The sequence below is a fragment of the Acipenser ruthenus genome, chromosome 30 (genome assembly GCF_902713425.1).
Source record: "Acipenser ruthenus chromosome 30, fAciRut3.2 maternal haplotype, whole genome shotgun sequence".
Classification (NCBI taxonomy): Eukaryota; Metazoa; Chordata; class Actinopteri; order Acipenseriformes; family Acipenseridae; genus Acipenser; species Acipenser ruthenus.
In genome coordinates this window covers 4,954,038-4,968,169 of record NC_081218.1, presented here as the reverse complement: position 1 = coordinate 4,968,169, position 14,132 = coordinate 4,954,038, and the positions used below count along the sequence as shown (strand labels likewise).

Below are 14,132 nucleotides of genomic sequence, written 5' to 3'. Positions count from 1 at the left end.
GGCTAATCGTAATGCAAATAACGACTACAACTGCTGCCCGCCTGTTAGCAGTCATTTAAACAAACCTATTGTACTAAATCACTGATAAGTGATGTATAATGTGCCAATAAAATCAATGATTTGTGGCTGTCGGTTTTTGTTTGTTTGTTTCAAGTCCAATATGGCGCCACATTCGCTACCGCCGCTAAGCTTCACCGGAAGTGAAAGTGCTCTATATTTCAAACTGGAGGACTGTTCGCACGCGCCCATTGTACCGGATATCGACTGCAAGTCTCCCGCGTGGTTGCAGTTCTTGAAGTTCGGCTGCTTCTGTGAAATTAACAAAACAAGGTAAAAGAAACGCCAGACGATTCGCATTTACAATCAGCAACGCCGCGATCTAGCACAGGACACACCGGCTACACGCAAACAGGGTGGGTATTGTGCAGTACAGCAGTAACTGCCATTGCTTCAGAGGGACAGCCTCCTACCCGTTACCCGTTTCTGAGGGGATTGATGAATGTAAACCTTACGCGTTGTTCACGTTACAACGCGTAATGTGAAAAACGCGGAACGTGTGCTCAATCACATTTTTACAACGAAAGTATTTAACTTTCTTTTAATTTACAATTCAAACAACTTCTTGAATGAACATCACAAGGATATCCCAATTGTCAATCATTGTTCTGATCGATTCTTCCTAATCAGCGAAGGAGTAAATGTACTAACTGAACTGCGACACACATAATGGTTGCTGTTGTTCATCCGAAAAAGTGGCGCGTGAAAGGGGCTTCCTTTACTGAAGGTTCTTAACACGCGTGTTAGCCAAAGATAAGGCGCCTGCTAGATAGTGCTTTATCAACCACGATAAAGCGCGATTTAAAGCATGAGACCCATGCCTTAAAAATAACACGATGGTACTCATCAGCATCTGCTGAATATGCAAATGCATGGTGATGTATTCAAATGAAGTGGCGTGAGAGCACTAACGAGGCTAATGATAGACAGACGATATTAACTAAACTGTGCTAACAGGTATATGTATGTACGATACTATACATCCGAAACTCAACTATACATCCGAAACTAAGTGAGACTAATTTTAAAATAAATGCGTTTATATACTAATAGGCACATATACCAGCCGACTGCATAAAATAAATACATGCGTCTATATACAGGTATATTATGATTAAATACAACTGTACAAACAAAATCAGTAACAGGACATTGAAAATCAATGTGTTTATGTAGCCTATAGACATAAAAAGCACGCAAAATCTTACTATGCAAAAAAAAAAATGGTTATAACTTACTATGCAAACAAAACAAAAAAAAAGAGAACTGCGTTCAAACAGACATCACTGAAACACGGTAATATAAATAAATAAAGGAAATGGGGTTTGCAATCACAACAGCACATAATATCAGAGAAGGAAGAGTTCTCCTGAATCACAGTCCTGCACACAGTGCGCTGTTTCTCAACACGATTTGGGCACAGCTATACCATTGCATGTGTCGGCTGGCACTGGGGTCCAAGGAGGGGTCAAGAGTAACACCTAGGATTTTAGCATAAGGGGATGGAGAGAGTGATAGTGTTGTTGAAGCTGACACCCTGAGTGTTGTTGAAGCTGACACCCTGATGGGCTGAATGGCCTCCTCTCGTTTGTAAACTTTCTTATGTTCTTCTGATGGGGGTTGTGACAGGAGAGCAGCAGGGAGGAGACTTGCATTCAACACACCCAGTCTTTGATTACACATTTACACACTTTACAAGGTGGGCTTCTGCCCTGCCACACACTTTCCCCCTTGTGCATCACACACATGGCTGGAATCGGCCAGTGCCCCCCCTTGAATAATCCCCCCCTTAAACCCCAGCCATTTCCCCACAAGGGATACAGCAGCCCCTCCCTCTGTGGCTCTGGGATACAGCAGCCCCTCCCTCTGTGGCTCAGGGATTCAGCAGCCCCTCCCTCTGTGGCTCTGCGATACAGCAGCCCCTCCCTCTGTGGCTCTGGGATACAGCAGCCCCTCCCTCTGTGGCTCAGGGATTCAGCAGCCCCTCCCTCTGTGGCTCTGCGATACAGCAGCCCCTCCCTCTGTGGCTCTGGGATACAGCAGCCCCTCCCTCTGTGGCTCTGCGATACAGCAGCCCCTCCCTCTGTGGCTCTGGGATACAGCAGCCCCTCCCTCTGTGGCTCTGGGATTCAGCAGCCCCTCCCTCTGTGGCTCTGCGATACAGCAGCCCCTCCCTCTGTGGCTCTGGGATACAGCAGCCCCTCCCTCTGTGGCTCAGGGATACAGCAGCCCCTCCCTCTGTGGCTCTGCGATACAGCAGCCCCTCCCTCTGTGGCTCTGGGATACAGCAGCCCCTCCCTCTGTGGCTCTGGGATACAGCAGCCCCTCCCTCTGTGGCTCTGCGATACAGCAGCCCCTCCCTCTGTGGCTCTGGGATACAGCAGCCCCTCCCTCTGTGGCTCAGGGATTCAGCAGCCCCTCCCTCTGTGGCTCTGCGATACAGCAGCCCCTCCCTCTGTGGCTCTGGGATACAGCAGCCCCTCCCTCTGTGGCTCTGGGATACAGCAGCCCCTCCCTCTGTGGCTCAGGGATACAGCAGCCCCTCCCTCTGTGGCTCAGGGATACAGCAGCCCCTCCCTCTGGCTGTGGTGCGGAGACGGTGGCTCCTCCCCGTTCTGGCTCTGGAGACTGTGGCTCCTCCCACTTCCAGATCTGGAGACGGTGGCTCCTCCCCGTTCTGGCTCTGGAGACGGTGGCTCCTCCCACTTCCAGATCTGGAGATGGTGGCTCTTCCCACTTCCAGATCTGGAGACAGTGGCTCCTCCCCCTCCCGGCTCAAGAGACGGTGGCTCCTCCTCCTCCCGGCTCTGGAGAATGTTGGACAGATCTGGATTAAGGAATGAGGAAGCTTGTAGACAGCATGTAAAAGCACCATGATGAGAATGCCTGATTTCTGTGTCTTGCTGTGTGACAGATAGGAGGATGCAGTCCACAGAGTGCGATTCGTCCACGGAGGACCTGGCAGCCACTCCCAGCAACGTGGCCACACGTTCCACCAAGAGGAAAAGCAGAGTCGAGGAAACCGAGGCCATGGGCACTTCATCACACCCGCAAGGTGAGAGAGCTCTCAAACACACTGTGCTGTAGCGCTCCGTGCTGCTTACAGCATCATAGACACGGCTTCCTCTTTATAGTACTAACTGACTAACACTAAAATATAGCATCGCCTCACCATGGATCAACCAAGTGAATGAAATATCACAGGAGGGCTATATATACATATTTTAAAAGATCACTACTCTACCATAAAAGCCAATGTTGGCTTTTATGGTAGACAGTGGGGCCCATAAAATAAATATTAATTTCTGTGTTTTTTCCCTGTGTCGTATGCATGCAATTAAAACAGGCAAACTCCAGTTCACAATCAAATTAAGCAGCATTGCATTGAATACATTATATTTAGCAACCTGAACAAAACTTAAATATTGTCACCGTTAGATACTATTCAGTTAGTCTGTAACAGTGCATTCAGACAGCTGAATGGCTGATTCGAAACGCTGGGTGTCAACACAAAAACTCCACTGCGAGGAACAAAACACGATCTCTCTCTCTGTATTGAGAAGGAGGCGGCTCATTTGTTCAGTCGTGCAGTTCGGGGGTACGTGTCTTTTATTATAGAGCTTTGTTTTTTGTCACGGGGGTTTTCTGGGGATGCAGTGTTTCTAAGTGAACAGCAGTGATTGCTGTGGGTGCTCTGACCAGTTGCCCCAATGCCCCTCAAAATGCATGTCTCTTCACTGGCATGGCCGCAGTGCCCTTTCTGCTACAGCAACTAGAGAGACGCCTGTATTAAAAAGCGTTTGGGTCTAAATAATAACATGATTACGTGAATTGGGTTAATTTGCACCAATTCCATACACAACACTGGTGTCAATATGTGTGAATGCTCTATGATGGGGAAAAAAAGCCAGCATATGAGATGTTTTAAAGTGACGCGCGAGAGGGACGATATCAATGTGATTGAAATGCCTGGCAGTGCAGAGGTGCTGTGTTAACACCAGCACAATACAGGAACCCAGCTGTGATGATGATGAAACATGTGCGAGTGCATGTTGCAGAAACACTGTGCTTAAAATGAAACGCTGCATTCAAGACATTTTTAAAATAAAAATACACTTCAGGGTTGTGTGTTGCACACGTGCCATTAACAAAATGAAAACTTAACATAAAGAAAAGAATTATAATGAAGGGCTGAAAGGCAGGTCAATAATTAAAACTTAAAAAAACACAAGTGGAGCGGTTACCGTATCAAGCTTTGTGAACTCCAGTAAACAAATGTTGTCTCTAGCCACTCCAATCGTAGTGTGCTTCAAGTTTTGAGTTAACACAAACAGATTCCTATCGTTTGTTGCATCTTCTTTAGCAGCTGTATCTTATCCCAGGTATATTCGGTTCCATGCAAACATGCACCTGAAACTCGACTCTACAGTCACGAGTGAATACATCGTATACCCGCATTAATCTGCATTGGTACGGCCCACTTTTCAGAAAAGAACAGCATGTAACACCTCCCTGTCTATGTCAGTATTCTCTATTATGATTAACCTATAATGACATCAGGTGTGTTATTCTATTTATTCTTTATTAACTTAACCCCGTTACTTTGATTATTAAGTGGCTTAATAATAAATCAAGGAGTTAACGCCAAATAAACATTTTATTTGTCTGTGTGTGTGTTGGTTCAGAGCAGAAACTGGGAGTCACAGGTTTACACTTAGTTACATTCCATGAGACATTAACCCCATAAAATCCCACTAACCTAGTCAGTGCACTGATATCCCCAGTAAGCCTTATCATTGAAAGAGTAATTACATTAAGAGTTTCACTTGTTTAGACTGTTTCCAACTTGCAGCTGCCCTGATAATTATTTCTTAATTTTATTTAGAACTTTACAGCAAAACTGCCCCTTTAATAATTCTAAAATAAATTAAACAAAAGGCACTGCTCCTTAAAATCAGTCTATGTTTCCTATGCTTTACACAACAACACAAAATGTTTGCAAATAAGCAGATAACTTTAAATAAAATCAGTTTAGTCTCTGTAATTTCACTAAGTCCAGAGTTAGCCTTCTTCCAGTGTAGGACGCGGTTAATTCGCAGTCACAACAGTCCATGAGCTCATTGAACGATTTAGTTTAAGGCCTTCTTAAATAAAGCAAACTGTCTCTCAACTCCTGGTTTACTTAGTTACCCGACTCCTTAAGCTGTGGCTCCTGGACTTCCCTGCCGGCTAACACTGTCACTGGAACCTTCCTAGCTTCTTTTGGGGTGTTTGATAAACTTTAGCTGAGTTGGTTGGTTTCACCTGGTCTCTGTGACTAGCTCTCCTGCACTGCCCTGCACTGCTTGTCTTCTGAATCAGGAAGAGAGAGTGCCCCCACACACACATTTCTTTTGCGCTGGTAAGAATGACCTCTGCACTCTAGGGGGTGGAGCTGGGAGGATCCTTAAAGGCACAGTCCCTTTCATTTTAAACACATAGTAATGCAGCTAATCTTTTAGCTACCGCTACAAGCATAGCAACGCATTTCCTGAAAAGTACGGTAAAAACATTGTGAGTAAAAGTGTCGTGACTCGTCCATGTAAACGCCATCGTTGTTTGACTTCACAAGTCTGAGGATGATTTCATTGAGCTAGTTACATGACAAGCTGATAATATCTCTTGAGTTCAGCCAAAGAAGCAGGCACTGTGATGTTAATGTTACCATCATGAAAAACAGTAAGGTCGTTTTGTACTGAAGCACGGTCAGCCGCTGCAGGAAAACAAAGAGTATTTCTCAAACTGACCATTTTAAGAACGGTGAAAGCAGAACACATAGAAATACTTGGGACTGTAATTAGGAAATGTACTCCTGGGGAAATAAAAATGGTTCAATGTACAGTAAAAACATAAGCGCTGGCTGTGTTGCATGCTGTGAGGCCAGGACTCGACTCACACTGAACAGGGACATGCAGCATGTTACACCTGCACACAAACAGACTTCCATACACAACACTTATATCACAAATATCAAACGCAGAGTTAATCACAGACATCAGCTGCATAGTGTACCTATTGAACAGAATGAGGCAACAAACAAGTGAGGACTAAAAGAAGTTCATGTTTTAGTATCATGTTAGGGTCTTAACCCTTTGCAGTCCATTTAGTGCATGTCAGGCGTTCGCTATCGCTTTCACATATGCTATGAAATAAATAATAATAATAATAATAGTCGTGCATACCGATCAATCATCTCCTGATCACTCGTTTTATCACCAAACTCCTCAATAATGCGATCCAAGTCATTATTTTATTACCATAACATCTGAAAAAAACTCTGCAAATGTCTGTGATATTCTCCGAGCGCTGATTCACAGGCAGCCAGCTTGTTTCCTTATGGCTGCCGTTATCTGATGCCAGGGGCAAGTATGACTATTCATGAGATACGCCCTCTTTTTTTTTCGGCTTGTCTCGGCTCCTGTCGCTCCCACTCGGCCATGAATGGTTTTCTCGGCTTTTTCCGGAGAAAAAACGACTAAAAACCCGTTTTTTGCGTTTCTGTAATGATGTCGGACAGGGTCCGACAATGGACCTGATAGGAATAATTTCAATGTCGGACCAGGTCCGGCATAGGACCGCAAAGGGTTAAGTTGTAGTTGAAGCAGTTGAATATGGTAACAGCCAACTTGCTCTTAAAGTGGCACCCCATAATTTGATTGGTCACCAATTTTTTCTGGCTTGGGAGCCGTTGGCTCCAAAGGCAATCATTTAGTCTGGAGCCCTGTTGAGGCTGCTTGCTGCTTGATACAAAAACAAACAAACATAATTTTCTGAATAAATAAATAGCTATTATTAAGTTAAACAGTTTTTCTTGCTGTGGCCAACAATTAGCTGTATATATGAATCACACAACATTCTACACTTTGACATTGACTTCAGTTTAGTGGCCTTGGGAGTCTCTACAAATGTATTGAACTGAAGGCCATTTTGGCCTTTCCTGTTTTGTTGGCAGTTCAGAGCCCTGCTGTTGTGTAAAGAGAGAAATCTTTACGATGTGTTCAGTATTTCACAAATGAATGGGCCTGCTTGTGTTTCAGTGGAAAACCAGGCTGTGGAGCCAGAGGAAATGAAGGAGGCGACAAACGGAGCAGAGAAAGAGGAAGAAACCCTGGAGAAGGAGGTGAGCGACACAGAAGAGGAGATTCGTCAAGGACAAGAGGTCGCTATGGAGTCGGCCCCGCTCACACAGAGCAGCCGTGCAGAGCGCTGGAAGCAGGAGTTTCTGGAATGGTTGATCCGGGAATTTGAAGTAAGCCTTACACATTTTTACCTTGTGCAGAAAGAAAAAAATCACGCTTCTGCCAAGTTTCAGGAATAACGGCAACGTAAGATGACGTATCACTTTAAACAATAAACCACACAGCCTTATGAAGACACACGAGCATAAGAACCGTTCGCATTGCTGGCAGTCTGGAGTTTATCAAGGGTATGGTATGAAATGCTTTGCTGGAGAGAAGGACACATCTTGTGTCAATTGAAACCCCTGTATTTGATTTGTATGTCTATGGGGGCACCAGTTTGGCGTAGAAATATATTGTCAGCTAAAATGCCAGAATACCGTGCCCTATAAAACGGAACATAATATTTTTCTTCACTAGGCTTCAAATGACAGTCCATCAAATATAAAATGATTTTTTTTTCTGTATATTGATGTCAGTAAACGGGGCCTGTCTTTCACAACAGGCTAGCTTTTTCCACACCTCCTGCCTAAAAAAAAAAAAAGAAAGAGAAAAGCAAGATAAAATACTCTGACGACTCAATTGTTTGCATCATTTCTATCAATTTCAATCTATAATGTTTATTATATCTACTGTAAATGTGTTGTTTTGCAGACACGGCACAAAGTTACTGTAATCACTCAGTGTTTTATTAAAGGTAGTAAAATGACAATACGTATATTTGTAACTTATTTAAAAAGTGTGATTTCATATGATGCAAACACTGAAAGGCGGATAGTTTTTTGCTATGTTCTCTGTCGGTTGCCCGCTGTAATGGAGATTTAGCGTGGTTGACTTGGCCTGTGGTGTGGATTCGTTCATTTAAATCAAGGTGTTCATTTCTTTATTCCCTGCTTCATTTGTGTCCGGTGTGCTCAGCAGATCACTGACTGTCATCCCTGTTCCTGTATTTTCAATATGTTCTGTATGTGTAGCCTGTTTAAAATGAAGCATTCACATCATTTAATGGGATTGAGATTAAATTGCAAAACCTGCGTGTGAGGCTTCTCTGAGCCGCTGGGTAAAGAGATTCACTTTAGGAATTAGAGTGTGGAGATCCGCTTCAACCACGGAAAGATTCAGGTGAGTTGAAAAAGCTGGACCCCGGTCGTGTAGACTGAATACCCACAACGGTAAACAGGACCACAGAAATACCAATACTGGTAAACAGGACCACAGAAATACCAGTACTGGTAAACAGGACCACAAAAATACCAATACTGGTAAACAGGACCACAGAAATACCAATACTGGTAAACAGGACCACAGAAATACCAATACTGGTAAACAGGACCACAGAAATACCAATACTGGTAACCAGGACCACAAAAATACCAATACTGGTAAACAGGACCACAGAAATACCAATACTGGTAAACAGGACCACAAAAATACCAATACTGGTAAACAGGACCACAAAAATACCAGTACTGGTAAACAGGACCACAAAAATACCAGTACTGGTAAACAGGACCACAGAAATACCAGTACTGATAAACAGTTAATACTGGCGCACTCACAGAATCATCATCAGAACTACACACACCGGCCGCACACACATTCTGCTGTCCATGTAAATAACAGAACAAGAGAAACTGCAAAAACAGGCAGCTACTAGAACGTGTGAAAAGTACATTCATTGTGACCACTGAAGAGTTAGCCATTGAAGAGTTCAAAAATAAAAACTAAACTAAACCATGTTTCTGTGCGGGACTCATTTTTAAGCATGTCCCTCCTTGACTGTGAGCTTGAAAATTGCTACAGGTCACTTCTGAGACAGACATGTGGAAATGCCAAATACTAAACCGGTACCTGTCCCATCATAAATTATTATCTTTACAAATATAATAATGTATGAATCTCCGACACTAAAAAGCTGATTTTATTATATCATTCTAATCAACACCTTTCATTAATAGCTATCTTAATGAACTGAAAGGTTGTACAGAATGTCACCGCTGCATCATCAAAACATGAATCCATCTTTAACTGTATAACAACATTACCAATAGGAACTAAAGTATTCAAATGAAAAGGCACGTAAATAAACCATTTCAAATTGTGCTTGTCGGTGCTGTAATTAAATCAGATCTGTGCTCTGTTCATAAAGGCTTGGCCCTGAAAGAGTTAAGCATCCATTAAGCTTATCTGTTCCAGTAAATCCGCCTCAGCTGCCGTATCTTTCTTGCATATTTCTAGTATTGTTCTCTCACTTGTCTGACTTTTTATCTGTTGCTTTTTCAGCCTGATGATGAGACCCCAGATCTAGAAGTGACTGGTGAGGCAGGAGAGCAGGAGGAAGCCGGGGACCACAGTGTTGTAGCTGGCCAGGAGAGCGTGCCCGTGGCTGGGAGAGCCGAGTTAGAAGTGCCCCAAAGCCCCTTGTCTTGGCTTTGCAAGTATGTGAAGTACAGGGACTCCTTCATTGTAGATTCCCAGATGCAGGAGGGAGCGTCCGACCCCTCGGATCCCTCTGAAACCCAGGAAGAGAGACATGCCCTGGAGACTGAACCAGGGGCTGAAGAGAGAGAGGCAGGGACCCAGCGTGCTTTAGCTGGCCAGGAGAGCGTGCCCGTGGCTGGGGGGGATCATTACAGCTTGTCTTGTCTTTGTAAGTTCATAATCTACGGAGACTCCTTGGTTGTAGATTTCTCTGATCCCTCTGAGGCTGAGCTGGTAGACGCCATCGCTGCTGTGCAGTTCCTGATGGACAAGTTTGAAGTGGACCTGGTGTGCGTGGTGAAGAGCTTGCTGAAGAACAGCGGTGATTTCCAGGCTGCGCAGCACTACCTGCACACCGGCCGCAGAGCGGACGGGAGACCCCTCTGGACACGGCACGACGACCTGGCTCTGCAGTCAGGAGACCCCGCCACAAAACAGGCTCTAATACTCAAGTACGGGGAGGAGGACGTGGCCAGGAGGGGGGCATTTTTCAGTGCCTGACCTCCAGAGGGATTAAAGGCTGTTTTTTGCTCTTGTTGTTTTTGTATGTTGATTTAATAAAAATAAAAAAGACTGAAATGGTTCACATTTTTCAGTGCAGTTTGGAAACTGGATTGTTTTGGTTCAGATTTAAAAAATGTTTTTGTGACGATGACAATATTACTGTCTCCTGTTTGTAAAAATGAATACACCAGGATATCAAAGAGAATGTGTTTGTCAGCTGAAATCCTGACGTTGGTTAATAAATGTATTATCTTTGTTACCAAGTTTTTCCCCACTTTAAAAAAAAAACTAATAGTTATCTGACAAGATGGACAATCTGCATTTTTCTTCTGAATTGTTCCTAATAAAAAAATGTGATTTCTGAGCATTTTATGTTGTTGGTGTTCATTCATAGAGGTGTGGATATACAGAGTATACAGAGAACTGTCAAGTAAATTGGAGTGGGAGGCTCGCTCTCTTCACACGATGGAGCTGTGATCACGTCACTCATCATGAGAACAATAGACTTTTAAAACTTTGAAGCATCACTCTTTTAGTTCAGTCGCCCGTCACATTGAAAAGAATGAATTCAATGCACACGTCATGTGCAGGCAAACTAAAATCTCCTCTATACATCTTTCTAATAGAGCGGTGATGTGAATTGCACAGACAAGGTGTTGGATGGGATTTATGTAAAGGTGTGTTTTCACAATCCAACTCCACCAGTTATTGTGAAGTGCTGCAGATCCACTGACCTCACTGCCATGTGCACAGAATTGAATGCATTGTGAAGTGCTGCAGTTCCATTGACCGCACTGTCATGTGCACAGAATTGAATGCATTGTGAAGTGCTTCAGTTCCATTGACCGCACTGTCATGTGCACAGAATTGAATGCATTGTGAAGTGCTTCAGTTCCATTGACCGCACTGCCATGTGCACAGAATTGAATGCATTGTGAAGTGCTGCAGTTCCATTGACCGCACTGTCATGTGCACAGAATTGAATGCATTGTGAAGTGCTGCAGTTCCATTGACCGCACTGTCATGTGCACAGAATTGAATGCATTGTGAAGTGCTGCAGTTCCATTGACCGCACTGCCATGTGCACAGAATTGAATGCATTGTGAAGTGCTTCAGTTCCATTGACCTCACTGTCATGTGCACAGAATTGAATGCATTGTGAAGTGCTTCAGTTCCATTGACCGCACTGTCATGTGCACAGAATTGAATGCATTGTGAAGTGCTTCAGTTCCATTGACCGCACTGTCATGTGCACAGAATTGAATGCATTGTGAAGTGCTTCAGTTCCATTGACCGCACTGTCATGTGCACAGAATTGAATGCATTGTGCAGTGCTGCAGTTCCATTGACCTCACTGCCATGTGCACAGAATTGAATGCATTGTGAAGTGCTGCAGTTCCATTGACCTCACTGTCATGTGCACAGAATTGAATGCATTGTGAAGTGCTTCAGTTCCATTGACCGCACTGTCATGTGCACAGAATTGAATGCATTGTGAAGTGCTGCAGTTCCATTGACCTCACTGCCATGTGCACAGAATTGAATGCATTGTGAAGTGCTTCAGTTCCATTGACCGCACTGCCATGTGCACAGAATTGAATGCATTGTGAAGTGCTGCAGATCTATTGACCGCACTGCCATGTGCACAGAATTGAATGCATTGTGAAGTACTGCAGTTCCATTGACCGCACTGTCGTGCACAGAATTGAATGCATTGTGAAGTGCTTCAGTTCCATTGACCTCACTGTCATGTGCACAGAATTGAATGCATTGTTTTTCATTGTTGTTTCTTTCCATAGCAGAATCAAGGACACAGCACAAGATACATCTGCTATGGTGTGTCTGGTTTCTACACAACTGTTTACCTTTAAAACAGAATCCATCAAGTCCTGAAACTAATAACAGTGCTGTAATGAGAACAATCCCAGAGTGCACTGTGGCACTGTGGTGGATCAGACGCATGCAGCTGTAAATGCAGAAGCACTGGGGCTCCCTGTTGAGCACCACTCCGACTCCCTGCTGTCTGAATATCTTGATACCCTGGAATACAAACACATTTGAATGAGCTCCGAAACATTATCCATTTACTACCAATGCTGAACCCCCCAGGTGAGATGTCTGCGCTTCATTTTCTGCACTGAATGTAATCCATTGTGGAAAACCATTTAGTGGCATAAAGTGAAGAACAAATCTTCCAGTAGGATGCTGCTCTTGTGTGACAGCTTTCATTACAATAATTAAAATATCTTTGAAGAGCAGATGGTTATTTATTCATGGATACCGAGGTATTTGCTAAATAACCAGTTCTGAGGTAGAATGAGACTGACACCACTACGCAGCTGAGAGCTATCTGCAGTGAGCATGCTAACACTGACACTGACACCACTACCCAGCTGAGAGCTATCTGCAGTGAGCATGCTAACACTGACACCACTACCCAGCTGAGAGCTATCTGCAGTGAGCATGCTAACACTGAGACTGACACCACTAGAGAGCTATCTGCAGTGAGCATGCTAACACTGAGACTGACACCACTACCCAGCTGAGAGCTATCTGCAGTGAGCATGCTAACACTGAGACTGACACCACTACCCAGCTGAGAGCTATCTGCAGTGAGCATGCTAACACTGAGACTGACACCACTACCCAGCTGAGAGCTATCTGCAGTGAGCATGCTAACACTGAGACTGACACCACTACCCAGCTGAGAGCTATCTGCAGTGAGCATGCTAACACTGAGACTGACACCACTACGCAGCTGAGAGCTATCTGCAGTGAGCATGCTAACACTGACACTGACACCACTACCCAGCTGAGAGCTATCTGCAATGAGCATGCTAAGACTGACACTGACACCACTACGTAGCTGAGAGCTATCTGCAGTGAGCATGCTAACACTGAGACTGACACCACTACCCAGCTGACAGCTATCTGCAGTGAGCATGCTAACACTGAGACTGACACCACTACCCAGCTGAGAGCTATCTGCAGTGAGCATGCTAACACTGAGACTGACACCACTACGCAGCTGAGAGCTATCTGCAGTGAGCATGCTAACACTGAGACTGACACCACTACCCAGCTGAGAGCTATCTGCAGTGAGCATGCTAACACTGAGACTGACACCACTACCCAGCTGAGAGCTATCTGCAGTGAGCATGCTAACACTGACACTGACACCACTACCCAGCTGAGAGCTATCTGCAGTGAGCATGCTAACACTGAGACTGACACCACTACCCAGCTGAGAGCTATCTGCAGTGAGCATGCTAACACTGAGACTGACACCACTACCCAGCTGAGAGCTATCTGCAGTGAGCATGCTAACACTGACACTGACACCACTACCCAGCTGAGAGCTATCTGCAGTGAGCATGCTAACACTGAGACTGACACCACTACCCAGCTGAGAGCTATCTGCAGTGAGCATGCTAACACTGACACTGACACCACTACCCAGCTGAGAGCTATCTGCAGTGAGCATGCTAACACTGAGACTGACACCACTACCCAGCTGAGAGCTATCTGCAGTGAGCATGCTAACACTGAGACTGACACCACTACCCAGCTGAGAGCTATCTGCAGTGAGCATGCTAACACTGAGACTGACACCACTACCCAGCTGAGAGCTATCTGCAGTGAGCATGCTAACACTGAGACTGACACCACTACCCAGCTGAGAGCTATCTGCAGTGAGCATGCTAACACTGACACTGACACCACTACCCAGCTGAGAGCTATCTGCAGTGAGCATGCTAACACTGAGACTGACACCACTACCCAGCTGAGAGCTATCTGCAGTGAGCATGCTAACACTGACACTGACACCACTACCCAGCTGAGAGCTATCTGCAGTGAGCATGCTAACACTGA

The 14,132-nt window shown here is 44.7% G+C and overlaps 1 protein-coding gene across 1 annotated transcript; it reads left to right on the top strand.

The window, feature by feature from the left end:
• The first annotated feature begins 248 nt into the window (after positions 1-248).
• On the top strand, positions 249-10,551 carry LOC131702761 (telomeric repeat-binding factor 2-interacting protein 1-like). The gene is made up of 4 exons (XM_059004861.1): positions 249-330; positions 2,972-3,112; positions 7,134-7,345; positions 9,558-10,551. The coding sequence occupies exons 2-4, from the start codon at positions 2,980-2,982 to the stop codon at positions 10,254-10,256; spliced, it is 1,044 nt and encodes a 347-aa protein (XP_058860844.1). The 5' UTR covers positions 249-330; positions 2,972-2,979; the 3' UTR covers positions 10,257-10,551.
• The last annotated feature ends 3,581 nt before the right edge of the window (positions 10,552-14,132 follow it).

What these genes read in the sequence shown, in the direction of transcription:
- LOC131702761 (XM_059004861.1), top strand. Translation starts at nt 2,980, where the DNA reads ATGCAGTCCACAGAGTGCGATTCGTCCACGGAGGACCTGGCAGCCACT. An exon ending in CACTTCATCACACCCGCAAG is followed by an intron (nt 3,113 to 7,133) that starts GTGAGAGAGCTC and finishes CTTGTGTTTCAG; the next exon opens with TGGAAAACCAGGCTGTGGAG. An exon ending in GGTTGATCCGGGAATTTGAA is followed by an intron (nt 7,346 to 9,557) that starts GTAAGCCTTACA and finishes TTGCTTTTTCAG; the next exon opens with CCTGATGATGAGACCCCAGA.